General features: G+C 41.9%; 2 protein-coding genes across 2 annotated transcripts; both read left to right on the top strand.

The window, feature by feature from the left end:
- Positions 1 to 22,161: 22,161 nt before the first annotated feature.
- Positions 22,162 to 23,563, top strand: LOC103643158 (CCR4-NOT transcription complex subunit 1). Its single transcript, XM_020546653.1, has 7 exons — positions 22,162 to 22,254; positions 22,349 to 22,446; positions 22,525 to 22,670; positions 22,749 to 22,857; positions 22,939 to 23,087; positions 23,313 to 23,360; positions 23,489 to 23,563. The coding sequence occupies exons 3-6, from the start codon at positions 22,561 to 22,563 to the stop codon at positions 23,329 to 23,331; spliced, it is 387 nt and encodes a 128-aa protein (XP_020402242.1). The 5' UTR covers positions 22,162 to 22,254; positions 22,349 to 22,446; positions 22,525 to 22,560; the 3' UTR covers positions 23,332 to 23,360; positions 23,489 to 23,563.
- A 360-nt stretch (positions 23,564 to 23,923) lies between these two features.
- Positions 23,924 to 25,585, top strand: LOC103645207 (programmed cell death protein 2). Its single transcript, XM_020546652.1, has 5 exons — positions 23,924 to 24,191; positions 24,280 to 24,373; positions 24,459 to 24,616; positions 24,705 to 24,775; positions 24,943 to 25,585. Exons 1-5 carry the CDS (start codon positions 24,081 to 24,083, stop codon positions 25,073 to 25,075), a joined length of 567 nt encoding a protein of 188 aa, XP_020402241.1. The 5' UTR covers positions 23,924 to 24,080; the 3' UTR covers positions 25,076 to 25,585.
- The last annotated feature ends 969 nt before the right edge of the window (positions 25,586 to 26,554 follow it).

Here is a 26,554-nt window from a genome sequence, read left to right as displayed (position 1 = left end):
CTTTTTCTTTTTCCGAGATGCTTTAGAAATCCATAAAAAATGTAGAAAAAATGCTAAAAATACCAGACCAATTTTGCTAGGCTTCTAATTTCTTATAGTATTTAATAAAAATAGTTTCCTGATTTTTAGTTCCAATAGGGAATTTTGAGACATTTAAAATAGCCAAAATCCATACTTCTGGAATTTTAGGGAATAATTTATAATTCCAAAATTCACTAAACTTTTTAGGTAAACTTTAGATATTAATTAGAAACCTTGGGTAAATTTTGGTATGATTTGGACCATGTTTGGTACTTAGAACCCAAAACCCTAGTCCCCTGCCCTATGAACTTCACTATAGACTCCTAAAACCCTAGTTTCCCGGAGATCAGTGAAGGAAAGTTGTATTCAAGACATTAGATAATAAAATTTTATTATCTTTGCATCTTCATGAGCATTACATGAGCATTCATGATTATATATGGCTATATCTAGAGAACGAAGAGGAAATAGAAGTTGAAGAAGCGAGGACTTCACCACCACCACCTGAAGAACCTCAGGCAGGAAACTGCTTTTACTTTGATATCTGCGGAATAGAGCCTGATTCACCTATCACACAAGGCAAGCCCTGGTGCATTTGCCACCTCCTTGTTATTTTGAAACCTTTCTCACTTACTTGATGCATTAGGTGATAGGAGTTGTGTGCTAAACCAGTTGCTGCATTTCCTTCCTTGGATTTGATTACTTCTCCTTAATCCCTGATTTACAAAAAGGTTTTTTCTTATGCTTAGCTTTGCTCTAGAAAAACAAAAATGTTTTATTTTTGACAAAGATGATGCTTCAAGTGGGTGGGATGTTTTCGAAAATAAAACTTGATGGTGGATCCATCATGGCCATGATGGGTTCAACATCGGAAAAGATGTACCTCTGCCAGGTACCAAACTTTGGGTTTGAAATGATAAAGCTGAGACTGGGCGGGTGACTTGCACGAGGAGAGAGTCTCGGTGTAGTGTCTCCGTCTGAGTCGATTAAGGACCTTGTCGATGTAGGCCTGCTGACCGAGGACCCTTTAACTGGTCACAAGCCTCGTCATGGGTAAGCTTTGCCTCGGGCAGACTAATACCAGAATAAGATAACACGCAATGGGAGTGGAGAGATGGCGAGAGTAGCGTGTACCCTCCGTGGCAAGAGGCTGGACGGTGGTGTATCTGTGCTCTCGGTTGGCATGAACCTGATCTGGTCTTAAGAACCCCGGTGGCGAGTTGACATATGCAAGAGTTAAGTGCTACATATGTCGTGTGATTGGAGATCCTCAGCTGAGTATAATCGATTTGGATCGCCGTAACTTCGCGGACATGAAGACTTGGTCACTGACTTACACGTAGCATTCCAGTGAATAAGAAGGGTTGTTAAGAAATTGGCTAGTATAGGTCAAGTGATTGAACTAGGGTAGAAAGAACTCTAGAGGCAGGTAATTTTACTTAACCTGACAATTAAAACTGGATTTTTAAGGATCCACTATAAGTAAGCATTTCTGCAAACAGAGTCTTTGACTATGGATAAAGCCTTACCTTGACTCCCTTAAAAGCCAGCATATCCTTGAGAGTCTTTTATTTTGACGGGTAAGACTTGCGAAAGTACATTTCGTACTCAGGGCTTTGTCCCATGTTGTTTTAGGTGAAGAAGCAGCAAACTTTTGTTGTTTCTGTTCCAAGGTGGTACCAAAGGAGGAAAATCAAGACTGAAGCTGCGGGAGGAAAGGTCCTCTGTTAAGAAAAACTTTTTACTGTTTATTGGGAGGGGTTTTGCCTCCCAGGTTATGTAATAATAATACTCAGTACTCTTATATTTGTTCTGGTCTGTAATAAATACTAATCTTTCTTACTTTTAAATAAAGTAAGTTATTGTAACTTCTTCCGCATTTTCGTACCTCCGACGTATTGTAATGTCCGCGTGACGGGTGAAATGCTCTTGGGCAAGGTAAGAAATTCAGATACCAAACTTGTCAAGTGATCAGGGGCACCTGCAGGGTTGTCTGAGGTCCGTTGGACAAGGACAACTGTAGGTGGGCCTAATGACTTGGGAGGTTCTGTCACACAAGGCCCCTATCTGGCACGCCAACTATCGGTGTTCCGAACCTCGCTCTGACAAGTAAATTTATGTGCGCTTCCGGGCTCTAAATAATGTGCGCAGTGGGCGCAAGATTTATACTGGTTCGGGCAGAACATCTCTACATCCAGTCATCGGTGGCTTAAGCTATCAGCACCATTGATGATCAAAGTCGTAGTAGCGGTTACAAGAGGATGAGAGAGGGAGGAGAGGCTCCCAAGTCTCTTGTTATGGAGGAGGTGGAGCAAGGGCTACAAAGTGGAGTCCTAACTAATTCTTGTCTTAGCAGCGGGGATCTAGGTCCTCGTCGGTTCGTTGTCTTCTCGTCTAGGTGTCTGTTCATTCGTCTAGGGGCCAACCTCTTTCTTTTATAGGCCAAGGAGGGGGTCGGCCAGCGGTGGCTTCCTCAGGAAGGAGTTACCGGGCGATGGTAAACCTAAGCGCTCTACCCGAGGTGAAGCCACACGCACCCATGGGCCCTGAGATCACCAGGTTATGTAGTATTATTTATGATAGACGGTGCGGGCAGCGTGGGGACCGAGCACCATCATTTGGCTATTTCGACCCCTAGCCTTCGTAGCCTCGGGCCCTGGGCACAACATGGTTCGTCGTGTTATGCCCTGCCAGCGGTCTGCGCACTCAGGCCTAATTTTGATAGGTCATGAGTGCACCACACGGCAGGGGGCATAAATGTGCCACAGTTTGAGGGGTTTGTAGGTTATGAGTGCACTGTAGCCCAAGGGGCTCGTAGGTCATTAGTGGGAGGCGGATCGGCGCCTCTGTCGTGGCTCGACATCGGGCGTGGTTAACGCGGCCGGTCACTTATGACGGGTCAGTCTTGGGCCAGGCGAGGGATCCATTCGAGTGGTTTCCCTTCGGTTCGCCTGGCCCCCATGTCTAGCTCCGCCACACCTGACCCCGGGCTCGACGCAGTGGGGTTCGTCCGAGGGTGGGTGCTTCTAGGATAGACGTTTCCTTTTCCCTCCATCTAACCGATGGGCCCAGTGACTAGAGGTTGTTTCCCCAATGCACTCATCGACTGATGGGCCCCAAGGACCGGGGATCTTATCCCCGACAAAACTAATCCCCATAGAGGAGTCCAGAAAGGATGGGTCTTTTTCAACCCTTTCCCTCTCTCCAACGGTCACCAAGACCGACGAGTGTTCGTTCTTTATCAACAAAAGACCGAAGTCTCTGCAAGGCCAACCACGAAGTTAAGGGGCTCTTGCTAGCTTTAGAAATCAATGGGAGTCAATACTCCATGCTCAAATGATCACAAAAGGTAGCACACACTTTCTTTCAATGATTCTCACAAGGCACTATCGCTAAACACACACGAGTAGCTCTTACTTTCTTGATCTCTCTTTTCTGGCACTTGTGAGGTTTTGATGTGTATAGAAGTGTTGCTCTAGTAGATAGGAGCGAATACCCAACTCTTGTGTATGATCTGGATCAATGAATCATATGAATGGGCTGGTTGGTGTGCCTTTTATAGCCCTCAACCATCCATATAGTTGTTTATGATGCATCTACCAAACTGTGCACTGACAAACGGTCCGGGGCTCAGGTCCAAACGGTCAGTGACCCTACAACGGACGAATCTAACACTATAACGGCTATGTCTGACAACCCAATGGCTAGACACACGGACAGTTTGCCCTTGGTCCCAGACGATCTTCAACAACTATAAAAATTCTTTTGCTCAACTTGTCACATTCAGGCTAAAGCAAATCAACACATGCGGACGGTCTACGAATAATAGTGGGATGGTTCGCGATTTATATCCGAATAGTCCACGGTTTAGAGTTCCTATCCAAAGTCATTGCGATGTAGTGGGCGGTCCGCTCAAATGGGTGGTCCGAAGCTAAGTGGTATTTTCAAAAGGATCTCATGTCTAGGATAGTCTACGTTATCCCGACATTCTACACTAGGGCCTCAGACGGTTCGTACTTGACAATTTCTGAAGTTGAGATCCTGAAGTTGCTTTGGATAAAATTTGAGAGAGATCCTATGACTTAGACAAATATCTCTAGTGGCTTTCCAACTAGTCTAAGGCACAGATCTTGCACATTTTAATTCTGTAACTCATATTACTTATTTTGCTCAAACAAGCTCCAAAATAGAGAGATGTTGATTCCGAGCTTTCCAACCTCTCTAGATGTATCAAATAAGTTTCATAGGGGTATTTAGAACATATCCAAAGCGTATAACTATTGGTAGGTCATCTATTCCATGTTTTACCCCTATTTGGTTGGATCTGAGATGATTATGCCTTAGAAACTTAAATTGTTGAACTTATGAACATGTGAATCAAAGACTAGATAAACTAGTTAGTCCGAATGGTTGTGATGGTCATCAAGCACCAAAATAAATATAAGAAATGGTCCCTTTGAAGCCCGAAGGTGACAAGTTGAGCAAAAGGATTTTTAGAGGCTCGCATGGACCGTCCGTGGGCAGACTGTCTAAATGTTGTCACCAAGGGAGACAACCATTTATCTAGCCATTGTATTGTTAGACATAACCGTTGAGATGTGAGATCAAAATGTTGGAGGGTTGCGAACTGTCTGGCATATCGGCTATATGAGTGGTTGAGGGCTATAAAAGCCACCCCAACGAGCCCATTCACGAAGAACTCCTATCATTTATATATAAGAGCTGGGTATTCACTCCTATCGACAAGAGCAACAAAAGAGAAGATCAAGCTAGAGAAGCTACTTGTGTGCGTTGAGCGATAGTGCCTTGTGAAAATCCTTGAGAAGAAAGTGTGTGCTCCCTCTTGTGAGAATTTGGGGGTGGAGTTTTGACTCCCAGTCATTGTAAAGCTAGCAAGAGTTCCTTATCTTTGTGGTTGGCCTTGCGGAGACTTCGGTCTTTCGTTGACAAAGAAGAAGGAACACTCACCGGTCTTGGTGACCGTTGGAGAGAGGGAAAGGGTTGAAAAAGTCACATCCTTTGTGGACTCCTCAACGGGGATGTAGGTTCTTTGTGGACCGGACCTTGGAAACAAATCACTCGTGTCTCATGTGCTTATTTCTTGCGATTTGTTTGTCTCCTCTCTTTCTAAAGTTCTCTTGTGCTATTCTTTATTATTACTATTTTGTGTTGCTTCAAGTTAAAGTTTGATTCTAAGAATCAACTATTTGCAAGAAAGAACTTGTGTTGTTCCTCTTCTTAATTCAGCCCTCTTGCTCTATTCTCCATATATATTTAGTTGTGTTGCTTTGTGTTAATTCTGTATTCTTTAGAAGCCTTTTGCAAGCAAACGACTTAGTTTTATACTCTGATATTTGTTCATCTTGTTCTAACTTCTAACCAGGAGATCAAGTTTTGTGTTAAAATTGTAAACTTCAGGTTTCGCCTATTCACCCCCCCTCTAGGTGACTTTCAATAATGTACCTCTTTTGTTTGATAATGAGAATACAATAAAACATTCTAATAATCATGTTCAACACTCTCACACCAAGCACATTGACATCCATCATCACTTCCTTAGAGATCATGTTGGTAAGGGTGATATTTCACTAGAAGGGATGAGGACGAATGATCAGTTAGCAGATATTTTCAAGAAACCTTTAGATGAAACACACTTTTGTAAGTTGATGTCACACCCGGCTTTAAGGAACAAAGCCAGGTGCATCTCATACATGCGCCAAGAAGACAACATATATAATAACAGAGTGTATAGAGATAAACGTCAATAACATCAGAGTATTTATTACATAGCGGAAGACTTATTACAAAATAAAAGAATAAACATAAAACGAACTAAGGATCGTCGGCGCCAATGTCAACTGAGAAACGCCACCTAGATCAGATCGAACTCCTCAGTGTTAGGCGGCTCCTCCTGAACCACCTAATCATCTCCTGTGGGGGGGGTGTGAGACAGCAAGGGTGAGCTCACACATGATCATCGCTCAACAAGTTGTGGGGAATAATGTGACACGAACTCACCAAAGGTGGGAGCTCATGTGAAGTGTAAGGCTGATCAATGATAGGGGTTAAAGCTGAGCATTGCTTTTAAGTAGTTGGTCAAAATTTTATTAGCAGTTACTAAGTGTAAGTAAATACCAAACCATAAGTAAAGTAATAGAACAAAATTAATAACAAACCCATGCAATGCAAATGACAAAATTGAATTTAAGTTCCATAATTTAAACATCAGAGAGTCCTGAGCTGCTCATGACCGTGAGCTCGGCTAGTATACTAGTTTTACACTCTGCAGAGGTTGTACCCTTTACCCACAAGTCATGTTACCCATCTGCCAAGGGGTCATGAATCCCATACACCTCTACCTAGGAAGCGCGGCAGGGCAACACTACGAGGCCTTTACAAAGTTCCACTAGCTTCCGAAAACCCGCTACAGTTTATGGGAAGATCCAGTACAGGGTTCCTGGCTGACCGCCATCGCAGCAAAATCAACCAGGGACCTCCCCGCACTGACCTCTCCCCTACTGCCCTTGCCCCTTTCGGGTAAGGTAGTCTTCCACTAGCTTTCCTAGTTAATCAGCCAAGGGCGTCCCATTAAACCCTTGTGGTGGCACGTGGTTCTCAAGTTAAGCTCTATGTTCCAATTAACATTAACGATAACAACATGAACATAAACAGAATAACAACAAGAATTGGAACATAGAGGTGATAAATGATTATCCCAAAACCATATAAAGCAATAGCAAACTACCCAAGTGATTCAGGGGTAAACAAGGTAATGAGATAAACAATCTAGGGTGACCTATTGGGTCCCATCAAAATTAACCTATGCATGGATAAGTGATATTAAAGAACATTATTGGGTAAAAAGTGGTCAAGGGCACAACTTGCCTGTCAATGAGATTCCAGGTACCAACTTGCTTTTCAGATGACACGTGTCCTCGCGCTAGTCGTAGCAATACAAACAAACATAGTATTGATGAAATTAACATCACACCAAACATAAGAATATACTGCATAATAATGATCTACGCGTTTGTACGAGACTAACGCGACTTGAACGGATCAAATCGGAGTTAAAATAAAGGAGTTATGATTTTCCTAAGGTTTCATGTGTTTAGTATAGGATTAATTAGGAAATAAGTTTTAATATGATTTTCATGTCAAACCAGATGTACTATGTGATAAACAATAATATTATAGATTTATAGGAATTGGAATGGATTAAAAAGGAGCTAGTATGGATTTTCTATGAATTAAATAAGATCCTAGAATTAGTTTTATACTAAAAATCCATTCCTGCATTAGTTTATTCCAATTATTCCTCCACTGGACTGCAGTTACAATTCTGGAGGTCTACGGGGTCTACTCTGCAAATTCCGGGGCCCCAGGCGTAACACTTCTTAAGACACCGGCCACCTGCACTAGACCGCGGGTCAAATTCCATTACTCACAGGGTTTCTTTTGTGAAAAGAGTTGGCCGAAACGGTATGGGCTTATCCTGGCCGCGGGATCAACAGCGGACGGCCAGGATCATATCGCTAACATGACGAAACGGTACACAATGCACACCATCCGATCCCGATCGGACGGACATCGTACACCCAGCCGAAGCGTTATCTCGCTTCCAACTGTGGCCGTCGATCTTAGATCACACGGCGCAAGGGTCGTCCTCAACCTACTGCTACCGGTCCGACAGCGTGAATAACTGCACGACGGCGCCATGGCGGAGCGATATTCACGCCAGCACCCAAGCGCACGAACCCGAAATTAACTAGGTGTTACGTGATACGCGCAGCGAGTATAACTAGATGGATGGGTTCTCACCGGTAGAGGAGGCATCACAGGGGCCGGCCATGACGTACTGAGGTCCGTCGAGTCCACCCCAACGCCGGCGAGGAATTATAGGGCCACAGATGCACTTTTCATTGCACCGAAGCCATGGACACTGCAGTTGCGCCAAGGCGAAGCGCCCAGATAATTCACCAAGGCCCCAACATGGATGTATTATTCCCTGAGTCGATATCGACGGCATCACTCCCTCCTCCTATTTCTCTCTCTACCGTCGGCGACAAGCACTCGGGCTACACTGGTGTTGCTCAGGGTCGGGGCGATAGGTTGCGGCGTAGCCATGAAGGCGATGGATCGGGGAGGTAGCAGACCTAGGGGTTTTTTTTTTGGGAGGTGCGGCAGCGCTTGGGTTCTGGTGGCAAAGGAGATGGAGACGGACGACTTTATACTCTGGCTGAGACTGAGCAGGTGGGCATGCAGGAGCTACGGCGGAATCTGCGGTGAAGGCGTCGGGTTGTTACGCGCGGAAGAGGGAGAAGATCAACAGTGCCGGTTGGCCCTCTAAGCAGTGACTCGCATGACCGAGTGTGGAGCTGACCAGTGGGCCCGTCAGGTGGGTGACCGCGACAACATCGCGAGCGTGGAGGCTGACTGAGTCGCAGGGTTCCCTGGTAAGACGAACTGACAAGCAGACCCAACTGTCAGAGAGATTGGCCGATTGCTGGAAGCGGGCGAGAAAAGGAGAATGGGCCGCTAGGAGGATTTCGGCCCAAGCGCGCCATGGGAGTCTTCTTTTCTTTTCTTTTTTTCCTTCTGTTTTCTTTTCCTTTCTATTTCTAAATTCATAATTTGAATTCCCATTTAGATTCAATTTCGTGGTAGATTTATCTTCACATTAATTTCCCAACTTAAACATGGCACGGTGAATTTATTTATTTTTGATATTTATTTTGTTAAAGCCAATGCTTTGTTTCTCCAAGTTAGAGTTTAAATTCTATAGACCCATTTATATATTGTTATTGACACTTTTATTTTTATTATCCACAAATGCGCAATCACATAAACTCCAGCATGATGCACAATTTATTTGGGTGTCTCTTGTTAATGGTTTATTTGTGTAAGTAATGTGTTCACATGAAATGATAGATATGGATGACACACTCATGTACACAAAGGGATATAATTTTTCTCCCTTTTCGATTTTTTTACAAAGTGGGTGTTACAGTTGATAAATGAGCTTAATATACTAGATCTCAGCAACTTCTCATAATTCAAAATGATGATGTCAAAGTTGCATTGCATATCTACTTTTATATCTTGCATCTAGGACTTGTCTAACCTAGTTAAGATAACAACCCAAAAGTGCAGAAGCTTAACTTGGTATCAAGCTTGTCAAGTCCTAGCTTTTAAGCTTTTATGTGTGCTTGAATGTTATTTATTGTTTATCTTATTGTTTTTTTAGAAAAGCACATGTTACTACACTCAGAGGGGAGTATTCAACACTCAATTCACTCTTGAAACCCCTAGTGGAGTACATAAATCTAAAATCTCTCATTTGACTCCTTATATATATATAGCCCAAGGCACTATATTTGAAAAATATGAGGTTTTGAGTGAGGGTGTCAATACTAGTCCCAATTAATGTTCATTAGTGTGTTAAAAGGTTGGGATTTAGTTGGTGCAAAATCCGGAAAAGAAAAAAAATAAAATGGGTGCACTATTGACACACCGGACATGGTCACCGGACGGTTCGGTGCACATTGGATGTAGGGTTTTCCTCAGCCTAGGTTTGTGGTCCGGTGCTCACTAGACTTTGCAATGTTGACAGTCCAGTGTGCCCATAAATACACAGTCTTTAATTCCTCTATTGCCCTAGGCCCTCTTGAAAGTTCCCTTTGCCCGGGAACACAAATCTAGATGTCACCTAGAGGGGAGTGAATTGGCGGATAAAAATATCTCCGAAAACTTAGAACTTCTTACTCTACTCAAAGCAGTATATGCAGTAGAGTGATTTGGTCGACTTGATCACAACAGAATTATAGTCCTTGTCTCAAAAATAGAACCTGCACTTCACAAACAACTTATACCAAAGATAAGTAGAGAAGTGCAAAATAGAAAGCAAACAGAACAAGAGATAAGGAGACAAGTGATTTATCCCATGGTTTAGCTAAGCCTGAAATACTTGCCTACATCCATGTGGAGTTAGCCAACCTGGCTTGAAGTCTATTTCAACTCCTTCTGTTTAGTCAGATCTGTCACTAGGTGGTAGATCGAGGCTTCCACTATCTTGGTGAAGGTTACAACAGAGCCATGGTTGTTTACTACTTGTCACAACACACCGATAGAGTAATAATCCTCGCTTGCTCAAGATCTTGTTCATCACACTATCTTCCAGCAGCACCTCTCCTCTCTTTTTTCTTATAACAACGCCAACACTAGAAATACACAAGAGAGGGAGATAGAAATGGTTCTAAACAATGTGTGCTACTTGGTATTCACTTGGACTACTTGTGAAAGAGAAATGGTCTCAACATTTCCTATAATCGATTTTGGTGTTTGACGACCATCACAAACTTTATGGACTAACTAGTTTGCCTAGTTGATCATTTCTCAGGTGCATAAGTTCATCTACAACTATTCTAAGTTGACTGTCCGGAATATCGTAGATTATTCTGGACAGGAGAAGCTTTTTGGAAAAAACACCTATGCGCGGACCGTCCGCGACACCAGGGTGAGCCTCGGATAGGAACACTGCAAAAACACAAGTTAACACTACGAACCGTCTGATGGAGAAGCGAGCACCGTCCGAAGACCAAGCGCGGACCGTCCGTCCCCAAGCGCTGACCATCCGGTCGTTGAAAAACCAGAAAAACCCGAAGGTGTCGGGTTCGGTAAAATGCATTTTTAGCGTCCTCGCGGATCGTCCGGGGTGCACGACCAGACCGTCCGCGACTGCTTTATCTAACATCTGACGACACATTAAATGCTCTATAGCCGTTGATATAGCCGTTACTGCTGTCCATTGCGATTTCAGCCGTTGATGTGCAGGAGCGGACCGTTCGGACCAGGAGCGCGGACCGTCCGCGATCGACAGAATTGGAGCAACGGCTAGGAAGTGGTTGGAGGCTATAAATACAACCCCAACCACCTCCATTCAATTCATCCGAGCCTCTCATTCACTCTCATTCAATACAAGAGCATTCAGTTCAACCAAAGACACATTCAAGCATCCAAATCTCTCCAAGTTCCATAATTGTGACCAATGATCATTAGTGATTAGTGACTTGAGAAAGTGTGATTTTGTGTCTTTTCATATTGCTCTTGTTGCTCGGCTCTTAATTGTGCTTTCTTCATCTCTCTCTAAACTCTCTAAGTGTTTTGTAAAGCTTGCAAGAGACACCTAATTGTGTTGTGATCCTTGCGGGGCCTTAGTGACCCGTGAGATTGAGAAAAAGCACCCGACCGGTCTGAGTGACCGATTGAGAGAGGGAAAGGGTTGGAATAGACCTAGCCTTTGTGGCCTCCTCAACGGGGAGTAGGTTCTTTGGAACCAAACCTCGGTAAACAAATCGTCGTGTTCATTTGTGTTGATGTCCACTCGATCTGTTTCCCCTCCCTTCCTCTCTCTAAAAGTTCCCTTGCTCATATAGATTTGAGTTGGCTCCCGAAGTTACCCGCATTGATTGAGCAACTCATAGCAAGGAGAACTATCTTCCGCACTCCAAATTATTTCTAACACTAACCCCGGGCATAGTGCGTGTTCAAAGTTTATAATTTTCAGGTTTCGCCTATTCACCCCCTCTAGGCGACTTTCAATTGGTATCAGAGCCAGTGCTTCATTAAGAGTCTAACAAACTCGAAGTGATGTCTGGAGATCATGCCAAGAGGGAGATTGTCATCGGCGACAAGGCCATAGGCTCGGGAAGGACTCTGTCAAGTGAGTCCGGTGACAAATACAAGGAGGAATCCTCTTCCTCCATCAAGTCACATAGGAAGGGTGACAAGAAGACAAAGAAAATGAAGAAGGTGGTCTACTACGAGACCGACTATTCATCACCTTCCACATCCCGCGCCGAGTCTACAACTTCGAAGCGCCATGAGCGTAAGAAGTATAGTAAGATGCCTCTTCGCTATCCTCGCATTCCTAAACGCGCTCCTCTACTTTCGTTACCCCTAGGCAAACCACCATATTTTGATGGTGAAGATTATTGTATGTGGAGTGATAAAATGAGGCACCATCTAACCTCACTCCACGAAAGCATTTGGGATATTGTTGAGTTTGGAGCGCAGGCACCACAGATGGGCGACGAGGACTACGACTCGGAAGAGGCCGCCCAAATTAGGAATTTTAATTCCCAAGCAACTTCTATACTCCTCGCTTCATTGTGTCGAGAGGAGTATAATAAGGTGCAAGGGTTGAAAAATACCAAAGAAATTTGGGATGTCCTCAAAACAGCGCACGAGGGGGATGAGGTGACCAAGATCACCAAACGTGAGATGATCGAGGGAGAACTCGGTCGATTCGTCCTCAACAAAGGAGAGGAACCGCAAGCGATGTACAACTGGCTCAAGACAATGGTCAATCAAGTGTGCAACCTTGGGAACACCAAATAGGATGATCATGAAATGGTTAAGGTTATTCTAAGATCTCTCGTTTTTCGTAATCCTACTCAAGTTCAATTAATTCATGGAGATCCTAGATATAAACAGATGTCTCCCGAGGAAGTGATTGGTAAGTTTGTGAGCTTTGAACTAATGATCAAAGACTCCAAACACATTGTCAACTTGGAGCAAGGCGCCACCTCCACACCCGAGGTGCAACCCGTTGCATTCAAAGTAACGGAAGAAAAGAAGGAAGTAGGGATGACAGTGGGTCGGATTTTGTTCGGGTATAATAATACCCGACCCGAAATTATACCAGAGGCTTCTACAAATATCCATACCCACCAAACCAATCGAGCGAGAAATTGTACCTGTTCCCGTGTCCACCGGGTATCCACCGGGTATCGGGTATCCAGTGGATATGTTATTGTAGACTAAATAACATTTAGTTAGTGTTATAATAAATGCATAGATTTTTTAGTTTCCATCTAATCACCAGTACAACACGAGAGTGACTATATTTGGTTACACATCGATACAATATCTCAACTCATAATTATCTATAATATCTCAACTCATAATTATCGCATCCAATAGATTTAAATTCGAGTATAGAGAATAAAAGCTTTATGAGTTCATGACAGTTGACAGTCATAACATTGTCAATGTCTCATTGGTCTCTAGTAAATTACAGTTGACTGTTAACACAACACAAGTTAATATTCATTCATCAACAACACATGCGCCATGATAAATTGATAAATAAAAACAGCATGCAGCAACCAGTTCCAGCAGCCCGTGACATGGTGTATAGTAGCAGCAGCCTGTCGCCAGCAACAGCAGCCTGTGGTCGTGTTTGTGTCCATGGTGAAGTAGCAGCAACCAGCATGCAACAAAACCAGGATTGTTGTGTATTTTTTGGCTCCATTCTATTATGGTCCTTAATTTTTAGTGGATGTAGCACATTTAAAGAGGTATATTGATATCTTGGATATCTAGTGGATACCCGCGGGTAAAGTATTTTACCCATACCCGACCCGATATATTTTGGGTATCCGACCCACCGATAGGACCCGCAGGTGGGTTTTTCTACCCGTATCCATATCCACCGGGTACGAAACCCGCGGGTATCCATACCCACGGATCCAACTGTCATCCCTAGAAGGAAGAGTCTACACCAAGCAGACTACCAATCGACGCCTAGCTCGACAACGAGGAGATGACTCTTATCATAAAGAGCTTTAGGCAAATCCTCAAGCAAAGAAAGGGGAAGGACTACAAACCCCATTCTAAGAGGGTTTGCTACATGTGTGGTAAGTCCGGTCACTTTATTGCAAAATGTTCGCATACAAGTGACAGTGACATGGACGACGATAAGAAAGGGAAGAAGAAGATGGAGAAAAAGACATACTACAAGAAAAATGGTGGCGAGGCACACATGGGGCGGGAATGGGACTCTGACGAGAGCTCCACCGACTCCCCATCCGACGAGGACGCCGCCAACATCGCCATCAACACATGACTTCTCTTCCCCAACGTCGGCCACAAGTGCCTCATGGCTAAGGAGAGCAAGAAGAAGGTACACTCTAGAGATAACCCTAAATATACTACATCTAATGATGAGGGTAACTCTAGGTGAATTTCAACTTGTGTACTGATGGAGGACGCATAGGGGTCCTTTTATAGCCCAAGTAGGCCCCATAGCCGTTGCCCCTTCTGTCTCAAAACTTACTAAAAACTGCCTCCTGCGGAGGCACCGAATCGGTTCAGTGCGCCACCAGATCGGGTACATGCGCCCCCAGTCCGGGATCCAATTGGCAGCCTTCATCTTCTGGTGGTCACCGTTGCACTACACCGGGCCACATCAGCTAGCCGTTAGGCTGAGCCAGCGCGCCCGTAAAGTGGCCATTGGCCAAGGTCTAGTGTGCCACCGGACCAACACTATTCATGGTCCAGTAATTTTTAGCCAAAATTCCCGAGACCATACAGTTCATGTTGGAGGTCCGATGCGCCACTGGACCGGTCCTGTTGAAGGTCCGGCACGCCTAGACAGTAGTTGTCGCTCTCCAAGTCGTTTTTCTTTGATTCTTTCTCCGATCGACTTGGGATTAGAGATGGCCAAACGGGCCACCCGGCCCGGGCCCGGTGAAGCTTGGCCCGTTTTAGGCCCGGCCCACCAGGCACGGTTAGAAAACCAGGCCAGGTCGCCTAAGCACGCGGGCTCAATTTTCTGTCCGAGCCCGGCCCGCAGCGGGCCTAAATGGACCGGGCCAGCCCGTTTAGCACGAAAAAAGCGGGCCGAAAAGCGGGCTATGCGGGCCGGTAAGCACGTTTTAGTGTAAAAAAAGCGGGTTTAACGGGCTTAGAGTTAAACGGGCCGTGCCAGGCTAGCCCACTGTGCCTAGTTTCCTGTCCGAGCCTGGCCCACTTATTCGTGCCGGGCCGGCCCAGGCTCGCATAAAATCGAGCCGTGCCGGGTTCGGACCGGGCCCAAATAGCGTGCTTCGTGCCGGGCTCACGGGCCTCGTGCTTATTGGCCATCTATACTTGGGATTTCCTGGGTGCCTTCCCCGGACTTAGACAAACGTACTTAGAGAGTAATTCAATTGACTAAGTCTCAGGACCTTACATCTATCTCATCTCTTTTCTAGATTTTATGTTTCACCACAAACAGGGCCCCGGGTGGCACTTTCTCTACAAATCGAGTTAGAGAACAAACAAAAGTGACATATGCACACTACTACATATATGACTAATTGAGACACACAATTTAAGACATATATAAGTACATTTTATAGAAGTGTCTTATATCATATGGTGTTGAGCAAGATAAGACATTTTTTTGAAAATCCGTCTCAAATAGATAAGTTTTTTGAGACAATTATGTCATAACAAATGTCTTATATTGATTTAAGACATATTTTTATTGTAAACCGTCTCAAATAAGGATAGTATTTGAGTCATCACTACTTTAACAACTGGCTTAGATGGCAGTGAGTATTCTAGACACTTCTATGTCTGAAACCATCTCAAATAAGGATACTATTAGAGTCGTCTAGACTATAAAAACCGTCGTAGATATGAGTGAGTATACTAGACACTTGTAAATATGAAACTGTCTTCACATGATAAGTTCTGGCAAGACATATGACAAACATAATAAATAATGAATTTATTTTAAATTGATGATATATATTAAATAGAATGTCAAACTTCTCTCTGTCTCTTGCTATAATGGTCAAATGGAGTATTCAAATTGCCTTAGATGTTAGTGAGTATACTAAAAACTTGTAAACATAATACCTTTTTCTTATGATATTTCTCATAAGACATATTGTGAAAAAATGTAGTAAATAGTAAATTTTGCTTAAAGTGACTCCAAATAAAACTATACGTTTGAAATATGGATATTTTTTTCTCATTAACAATATATTCATATTTATAATATCGTCTATTTGTACGGTATAAGCAACCTAATAAGAAGTGGTTAATGTTACGGATATTTCTCTTTCTATGCGTTTTGCACATATATACAGTGTTTCTTAGTGATATATCAAAACCGGCCTTATATTGTAGTGGTTAAAGACTTAGACTGCTATTGGTGAGATCTAGAGTTCGATTCTTCAAATGCCTTCAATTTACTGAGTTTTTTTTTGCAGCGTTGCAGGTGCCCAAAAGGTCCGTCCGTTGCCTTGCAGGTGTCCGTCCAGGTGCCCGCGCGCGTGGAGTCCGGAGTCCGTTGGCTTGCAGGTGCGAGTCCGTCCGTAGCCCGCGCGTGGAGTCCGTCCGGTCCGGACTCTGGTGGGCCGGAACGTTCCTATAAATACATGTATAACTATCTTTGATAAATTTATCCTACAACTATTTTACTCGTCATCGAAATTTGTTTCTTCTCATTCATTCATCTTTCAGGTAACTTAGGTACAATTAAAATATTTCATGTAGTTCTACTAGTTTATTAAATATGTGATATTTTTACATTAAATATATGTTTTAATTCCTTCAAATTATGTTAGGATCGTATGAATTTTGCCTGCATAGTAACATCAATATTTTAATTATGACAAATGTTTTAATTATTTAATTAATTTTTTATTTGTTAGTTATTAAAATAACTTTATAACAGATGAAAACCTAACAAATTACTTAGTTTTTTCCCTATATCATCTCGTGTTGTTTGCGTCTAGTTTATGAGTCAATGTAATATGAAATTAAAAGTCGAAGTGAACAAGTATAAATGGATACACTTTAGATGGCTTCCCCATGGTGTTTTCTTTGAGCGTGCATAGAGTTTTGCTTCGGTTTACATAGTATTCTTTGATGAGTTTTGCTTCGGTTTACATAGTATTCTTTGATGCCGCTAATGCCTATATTGTTTTCGAATATAATTATGTACAATGGGTACTGATGGTGCTAATTCAATAGGATCAAATGAGTTCTGAGTCATCTTCTGATACATCTGGGTCATCAACTTCAAAAACCTCTGGGTCCACAAGTACCTCATCTTCCACTAGCTTGCATTCAGAGGACATTGTCGAAAAAGGTTCTTGTACTTCTGCCAGGCATAGAACGAAACGAGGTCACGCCAAATGCAAGAAGCTAGAAAAAGGAGGTCCCCGTCGTCTTACGTTTGATAAAAATGGGATTGCCCAGTCACCTGTAAAACATGTCAATGAATTCTCAAGCTATTGTGGTTATATAGCACGCATGCGTGTTGATATTAGGATAAAGGATTGGCGAAAAGTGCCTACAGTGGTAAAATCAAACCTATGGGAGGATGTTTCAAAGAAATTTGTCATGCCAAGGGATGAAACCCATACCCTCAATGTGAAGAAGGTCGCTTTGAAATCTATGAGTAAGGATTGACTTCTCGAGATTGTTTGATCCTGTTTGCATCATTTCTTGGGATTTATAATTTATTTTCCTTTTATTCGTACAGGCCATGCATGGAAGGATTTCAAGTGGAAACTAAATATAAATTATGTCAAGAAGGACAAAACTCCATTTGAGGACTATCCAGAACTCAAGAAAGAGTGGTGGCCAGACTTTGTGGAGTGGGTTACCTCTGATGAGTATATTGCTCTAGGAGAAAAGGGCAAGCAAAGCCAAAGCATGAATAAGTTCCGTCAAAAACTAGGTCGGCGAAGCTATACTGTACAAAAGAGAAAATGGGCAAAGGAAGATGCACAAGCATTAACCGAGGGTAAATCTGTTCCATTTCAAGACATGCCAGATGGTCGTCATAAGGATTGGGCAAGGGCGAGGAATCCTTCTGGAGATGTGAACATAACAGAGTCGCATCCAATCATAAAGAAAATTGTAATGTTCCTCTCCACACATAACTTGTCCATTTAATTTTCTTACCATATTTGATTCACACATAAAACTGTTTTTACAGGTAGATCTAAATGAAAAGTCAGTAGCTGGTACCTTTACACCATTGGATAATATGGACATACTTGCAACAGCAATAGGGAGTAATCATCCAGGGAGGACAACAGGGGTGAGTGCTTATGTGGGTTTAGGGATGGGTCTTGCTCAAGGTGATGGCCCTCGTAAGAAGAAACGTAGAACAACGAAAGAATATGTCAAGAGGATTGTGGATGAGTACGAGGCCAAGTTTGAGAAACTGACAGCCCTGTGTCAGAGTATGGAGCGTCGATTAAACAATTCTGAGAGTTGCTCATCTTCAAAATTTGTTGATACACCAAACCATGCAACACATCATTCAGTTGACTCATTACAAGTAACTTCATCTACTTGCAACACATATGACTTATCAGATAACAAAATCAATGTTCCACTAATATTCTGCATTTTCCCTTAATTCTTCCAATGTTTAACATTTCAGGAGGTGATGAAATGCAAGTTGGTGGTGCAGATAGGTCCGCAATCTGTTGTGGTCGCTAGAGGGCAGGCTTACCCTCCAAAGGATGTTGTAACCGTCCATGGGATTGAGCGGCGAGATGACCACACAAAAGTGCAGGTTGATTTTGTGTTTGACAACTTCTTGGAATTTCCACTCCCTATTCCTATCGCTGGTGGTGATATGTTCACTCTTGGCGAAGCCAAAAATTCATTTGTGTTATGGCCTAAGTCAGGCATACAACTAGCAGAGGTACACTTTACTAACTTCAACCTGATGAAGTTATTATTGTTATTCACAACTTGGTTAATGTCATGTACTTGTTTCCGACTTTTACATAGGAAACAACAGTTCATGCAAAGCCTCAACAAGTCCCAGACACATCGCCTCAGGTACTCCATCACACACCTGAAAAGGATAAAATGCCAACACCAACAATGGGTACCGAGAATATAGATGTCACACATAGTGCCTCCAATGTCAGCAGGAAGAGGAAACATAAGCATAAAAAACATAGCAAAGGCAAAGAGAAGGAGCAAAAAACTTCACAACAGAAAAACATAGAAGATGATGGTCTTGATCCCCTTTGGACTCCCCCCTTTCATCAACGATCTCCACCACCAGTTCCAAATAATAAACAATTTGTGCTAGGGCAGCCTTTAGTATCTAGTGCATTGCTTAAGAGGATGGGTAAACAGAGCCAATGTTTCCACAAATGGTATTTTGCTATGACCACACCAATATCTCGAAGGCAAAGTGCCACACACTTCATGGTACGATACGAAGAACATGATTTTCTTGAAAAATCTGGGGTCTATGCAGTAGAATTCAGTGATGTATTTCACATCTACAATGATCTTGCCCTTGACATATCCTTACATCGGAGTTGGATGCTGTGAGTGAGATCCACCATTTCCTATAAGTGTCTACTTTTTGTTCTTTATCTAACTATTCTTTTAATAGATGCATGAGGAAGATAGACAAATACAGAGGCATAGTTGGCTTTTTAGATCCAGAGATGATCATTTTAAAGAGAATCAATGAAGAGGCTGATGAAGTCGAAGCATACATTGTGAAAGCATTGCTTGCTCAGCAGGACAAGGAGTGCATATTTGTTGTTTGCCAGGAAGGGTAAGGCCTAGCACTAATAACACTCTATAGTTTTTTAATCTGTATCTTAATCTTCTATCTTCCTCATTTCAGTTACCATTGGGCCTTGTTAGTTATTTTCCCAAAATGGAATACAGTGTACAATATTGACTCCAAAGGTTACCAATCCCCTAGCTGCTATAGTATTAAGAAGCTATTCGACGAGTGGGTATTACCTTTATCATAATTCTATTTTCGTCTATATTTCAATTGTTATTTACACCATTAGTCACCATTATTGTAGGGCTTTTAGTGCTTATGTCGACAAAAAAGGTCGCCATAACAAGAATTTTGGTCGCACAGTTATATGGAAACATTTTCAGGTAATCATGTCCTTAACCTGAAATTATTAGCAAGACATATAATTAGACATTCCCGCTGGATATTTTCCTTATGAATGACATCTTTTAGGCACACATACAACCACCTGGCAGTATGCTTTGCGGACAATATGTGATGTACCACATGTTATCCTTTGCGGATAATCTTAGTTTGGACCGTGAGCGATATCCTCAGGTTGTTTTTATAGCCTGCATTCTATTTTACTCAAACCTATGTAATATGACGTTATAAATATTTACACGGTTTATGTTTTTCAAGGGACGTGCTGGTTTTGCAACCTGTCCATTATTGCCTGATGAGATAGCAAATGTCTGAGAACGGTTGCTCGACTTCTTCATGAATGAGGTGATAGACATTGGTGGATCATGCAGGGTTGAGGGTGCTTCATATAACTAAATCTAGCATGGCTTCCTAGGTAAGATGTTACATTCATATAACCTTTTACATCATATGCCACATTGTGAGGTGTTCATACGTGTCTAACTATTAATTATTGTGTTCTCCTATTTGTTGTACAGGAAAATATGGAATGGCCGCACCAGTGTGGAGACTTGATTTCATATATATTTAGTTAGGCACAACGATAGCGCAAACAATTGATTACCAAGTTTGTCAATTAGTATTTTAGTTTGGATATAGAGTACGCTTATGCATGAGAGGCAAGATTTGTCGTCTTCAGTGCCCTCAGCGCGGCGCCCCAAACTCCCAGGCTATGCTTTTGTTTATGTTTTATTGTCATTTCATGATTCATGACATGGCAGGCTCCAGGCTATGCTTTAGACATTTAATTAGTATATTCAGCTCAAACGAAACGGGATTTAAACCAGAGGGTTAAGTCTCACATCATACTATATTTAAAGCACCAGTTACAACGATCGTCCCGCGTCATTTTTTTACAAATAACCGCTCACCCCTATTTCAGGGAATTTGCTATTTTGTCACTCTCAGTAGTAGACTTCTCTATTTTACCACCAGACCCACAAATTATAAATACAAATGGTCCCACAAGTCATAGACAAAGTGTCATATAATAGTAGTGAGCCCACGTAAAAAAGGCTAAAATAATAATTTTTTCTCTCCAAGCCCACACACCGCCTGAAGACTTGAAGAGGGCTAAAACGAAAAAGATGCCACAAAAATTTCCTTAGCGGCAAAACCTTCGCTCTGCGCCGCCATCGCCTGCTCCCGTCCGGCCACCACATCCGCCCAGGAGCTCGCCGTCGGGGAGGCTGCTCGAGGAGCCACGCTGTCTCTCCCGCGCCGCGACCTTCGCCCTCGCCGCCGCCATGATCTGCGCGAGTAATGCCCCTCTCCCTCCCTCGCATGTCTGTCTACTAACCCTAGCTTCTCTGATCCATCGTTTCGTGAGCTAACTCGTCCCGTGTCGCTTCCCTGTACTCTCCGGCGAGGTGCCGGACAAGCCGGTGGTGTCGAAGAAGTCGGGGCTTCTCTTCGAGCGGCGGCTCATCGAGCGCTACATTGAGGTCCGTAGCTTGGCCTCAGACCTCGCGCAGACCTCGCGCTGCAAATTTTTTATTGGGATTGGGAAAAATGTTTGTGCTAAATTCATGTCATGGTGGCGATGGCCAATGTTTATGCTAAATTCATGTCGTGATGGCGATGCCCACGACATTGCAGGACCATGGCAAGTGCCCCATCACCAAGGAGGAGCTTACTATGGATGATATCGTGCCGGTCAAGACCAACAAGGTATGGTTTCTCTGGTATGCTATCAATATGTTGAGTCAAAGTTTCCAGTAGCATGTGGTATGGGCTTTAGAGTATCAGTAGGCAATATGTGTTTCACAACGTTGCTCTTGATACTAAGTGAGAAAGGCGATGAGCATCAGTAGCAAAATTATGTCTTGTATGGTTGCTCAATGTAGCGCCTCTGCCTCCTTCTGTTCCGCCTCCTTCTGTTCCGCCATCGCTACCGCAACGACGATGGCGACAAGCACGGGCCCCTCCATCGCCTCTGCCTCGCTGCGTGCGGCCTCTGCGCCGCCCCGTTGTCGTCCCCTCCATCCTCCCCCTCGCCCCCTGACTGATGGGTACCATCCCAAGTCAACTAGGAAGGCCTCTTTCTTCTCCTTTGCAACATAGGCAGCAGGGTCTTCTTGGGGAGAGGTCTAAGATTTCTATGAGTACACTGAACAAGAACATTGTATCCAGTCAGCCGCCCCTTGTTTCATCATCTGCTGATTTGACTATTCCAAAGGTATCAGGAAATTCTCATATGCATGCCTCCTAATTTCTGATAGCAAGACACTTTGAAGTAGTGGCTGTTTCCATTTTTTATGGAATATCTGTATCCGAGATTCCTGTTTGCTTGTTCCCCTCATATATATATATATATATATATATATATATATATATATATACACACACACACACAACTGCTACACCGTCGTTACTAGCTTCACCTCATCAGTCTACCAGTGTGTCAACGAGTTTGCATACTGGATTTCTGCGTTCTCGAAGTACCTCAGGTGGCTTGCTAGCTTAACACATTCATGATAACATTAGTTACTCAAGCCTTTTACCTTTTATTTACAGTTACACTGTCATGCCTGTCTTTTATAGGATTGCCTAGGCAACCTTCATATACTACTGGATTTGGGACTGCTTTAAATATAGAGACACTTGTTGCTGTCGCGGAACAAAGAGATACACCAATTGAGGTTGGTTTTGTTTTCTGAGTTTCCTCTTTTGGGTTAATACATAACTCATCCCGTGCTAATGGACTTCTCTTAACTTAGACACCTCCACCTGAAGTTCAGGACAAGATTCTTTTTATGATCAACAATATATCCATCTCAAATATGGAAGCTAAGGCAAAGGAATTTAACGAGGTCATACAGGAACAGTATTATCCTTGGTTTGCACAATACATGGTCATGAAAAGGTATCATTATCAATTACTGATTTTGTATAGATTTGTCTGACAATGCTGAGGTATACAAATCACTGCTCATCTTAACAGGGCAAGCATTGAATCAAATTTCCATGATCTGTATCTGAAGTTCTTTGATAAAGTAAACTCAAAATCCTTGAACAAGGAAATACTGAAAGCCACATATGAGAACTGCAAGGTTTTTGTTCTCTCCAATTTGTCTGCCCTGTTTTTATTTTTTGCTAGCCATTTTGTTTAAACTTGGATACTTTTGCTGCAGGTCTTGTTAAGATCAGACCTTATCAAATCTAGTCCCGAGGAGCGCTCCTTGCTAAAAAACCTAGGCAGTTGGTTGGGAAAGTTCACCATTGGTAGGAATCAGGCACTAAGGGCTATAAGGAGATTGATCCAAAATCTCTTATCGTGGAGGTACTGCTTCTCTGCATTAAACTCATTGGTAGTTGGAGACTTGGAGTTCCAAAAGCTCCCTTAGGCTGTCTAGATCCTTTATTTAGTATTGCTCTATATTATTTAATATGATATTTCTGTTTCACCTATGTTTTTTGGTAAAATTTATGTGCTTCCTGAGGTGTACAATTCACTTCAATCGATTCAATTTGTCTGCTCAAAATCTTTGGAGAATTTTTTCTTCAGGCATATGAGAAAGGATTGATGATTGCGGTCATACCATTCACTTCAAAGGTGTCCATTCCTGCTAACTTTTTTGTAAAATATTTCTCCAAAGATTACAATCTGATTAAACTAGCTCAAAGAAAATCCAATTATTAACTTGGGTGCATCATGAGTCATGACCATTGGCTGCTCTGCAGATCCTTGAACCTTGCCAGTCAAGTATCGCATATCGACCTCCAAATCCCTGGACCATGGGAATTCTAAGTCTACTTGCTGAAATTTATAATTTTCCAAACCTCAAGATGAATCTGAAATTTGATATTGAGGTCCTCAACATTCCTTTTTTTGATAGTTTCTTTATTGACTTTGTATCTGCCCTAGCTACCCATGGCCATGCTAAATGTTCTTTTGGGATTTTAGGTGCTATTTAAGAACCTTACTGTTGACATTCTAATGGAGTTGTCAGTTTTCTGGACATCTGACAATGATTACTCAAAGATAAACTAATGCCAACTACTACCTTGCTTTCTCGTTTGGAACATTTATGTTTATTTACATTTGGAGTGGCTAGGGACCTATGGCACATGCAAATTTTGTTCAAAAAGAAGTTTATTTGGAAGTATGTAAGCTTAACATAAATATAAGACGATTGTTTTTAAATTTTCTGATGTGTCACATTACTGTTTATGTGCTATAATCCTACAATCTGTCTATTAGTTGTTGTTGTTGGTAATTGAGCTTTACTTGTCCCGTGGCTGTCAAAGGGTTAATGTTACTAAATTCTTTCAAATGCCTAAAAATTTGTTGCCAGCCCATGTATGCCACTGGTGTGGTACCTGGAAAGGTGATAAAATATGTAGTAGCTGTAAGAAAGCAAGATACTGTTCTGAGAAACATCAGGTATGTGTGTCGAACTTTAGCGTCCATGAATTGGTTTCTGACACGGACATATATTTTGGATTAGTGGCTCTTAATTGTTGTTTCTCAGGCACTGCATTGGGGTACTGGTCATAAAAATGATTGCCTCCAGATAATAAGTTCTTCCGCTGCTTCAAATTCAGTTTTGCCAACTGTTGGAAAAGGTGATTATGTATGGATTACTAAAGCTATTTATACTCTTAACATTTGAATTGGGTTGTGATGACATTTTTTTTTCTCTACTTTCAGTTCCTGCTAACACTTCTTGGCCAGAATTTGAGATAAAAATAGACTATGAAGGTATATTTGATTCCGATAGTGGTGATGAGAATAACTCGAAGTTGTTGGTGATGCAAAGACATGGGAAACCTGATGCTATGATGCAGTCATGGATGGATCAATTTGAGGTTTTGGGTCCATTTTCTTTCAGAATAACCTCTGTTGGACTTCTGCTTATGCATCAATCATTATATTTATTTAATGCTGTCTGGGTAGGCCGATTCTGACAACAAATGCTGGACATCTTTTCAAGAGCGGGTCTCAAGAGCACCAAATCAAGTGTTGAGGTGATATTTCATTTCTTCCATGATTTCTCTTCTATTTTTACCATGTTTTGTAGTGGAACATATTTTTCCTTGTCTTTTGGGGGGAAATGCCCCTATACTTGAATTGCATACTTATTCTAAAACAAAGAAATGTTGCCAGTATTGCACATAACATGTGTGTTATGCAGGTATTGTCGAGAACCAAATGCTAAACCTCTCTGGGCGTTATCTTCTGGGTGTCCATCAAATGCTGATATCCCATCATGTAGCTACTGTAAAGATCCATTATGCTATGAATTTCAGGTTGGCCAAAGTTCATAGAAAAGAGTATTAAGTATTAGTGGCATTGAGGAGATCAACTATAAAAATATATTTCATAAATGTATGAGTTGAAAATGATGTTCATCTATTATTGTAAATATTATTATTCTCTATAAATTTGCCAAATTTAGGATAGTTTGACGTAGAGCAACTCAAAAACATTATATTTCAGGATGGGTCTATTTATTATTAACATCTTATGTCTGATCACCATTGGAAGTAGATCTGGCTTGGGGTATAGTAGATTGAATATAGAGGTACATGGGGTGTACAATATATAGGCAAGGATCAAGTTTGACGTCGGCAACGTGGTCACGGTGACTGGCGGGAGGAACACCGGGCGTGTAGGAGTCATCAAGAACAGGGAGAAGCACAAGGGCAGCTTTGAGACCATCCACGTGCTGCTTGGAGATTTTTGCTATGTCTAGTTTTCTCCTATTTGTTGTACAGGAAAACATGGAATAGAATTCAAATTTGGTGGTCGCAAAAGTGTGGAGACTTTAATTCATACAAAGTTAGGCTTAACATTAGTGCAAACAGTTGTATTTTAGTTTAGATTTAGAGTACACTTATGTATGCGTTGTTTGACAATGCTTATGATATATTGAATGATACTTATTTATATTATATTAATTATAATGTTGTTCAATATATGTGTATGTATATTTCTCTTTTAAATTATTATAACATGATATCTGAAAAAATGATTATAAATTGAAGAATGTACTGTCGTGTAAGTCATTTCATTTAAATCTTAATAAGACGGTTACCAAAATGTCTAATATCAGTCTCCTAAATAAGACGGTTTCTAAAACGTCCATTATTAGTCACCTAAATAAGATGGTTTTCCTATTGTAATCGTCTATTATTGTAGGATATTCGAGACGGTTTGATAAATACTTTATGACTTTTAATGTTTGTATTCTCTATGGTTCTTTAGTAGCAGTGTCTTAAAAAAATCTAATTCAAGACGGTTTATCGGACGAAATGACTTAAACAAATACCTTTTTCAGACGGTTTATCGGACAAAATGACTTAAACAAATACCTTTTTCAGACGGTTATAAATTAAAAACTGTCTTATATAATATCTTTTAAGACGGTTTATAACCATCTTAAATGTGGGACATCTTTTGCGACTCCATCAAAATTGGACACTTCATAAGCGTCTTAATAACTGAAAATTAACCGTCTCATATAGCATGATCTGTAGTAGTGGCATAGTAAAAGGTATATGAAACATAGTTAAGCACTCAAACCTTGTATACTTAACCTTTTTCATTGTTTTGCACCTTTTGGCCTATTTGAGGTTGGGATTGGACTCCAAAGCATCAAGTTGCCACAACTTGATCTCTATAGCTATCCATGAGCTCCAATACCATGTAATGGTCACATAGAACATATCCAAATACATGAATGACCCAAACTAAAGGTTATAGGAAACATAGCGCTTTTGCGTCGCTTCTAGGTTCTGACTTTG

The sequence above is a fragment of the Zea mays genome, chromosome 1 (assembly GCF_902167145.1).
Source record: "Zea mays cultivar B73 chromosome 1, Zm-B73-REFERENCE-NAM-5.0, whole genome shotgun sequence".
In the NCBI taxonomy this organism is placed as follows: Eukaryota; Viridiplantae; Streptophyta; class Magnoliopsida; order Poales; family Poaceae; genus Zea; species Zea mays.
This window is presented reverse-complemented; position numbering and strand designations above follow the sequence as displayed.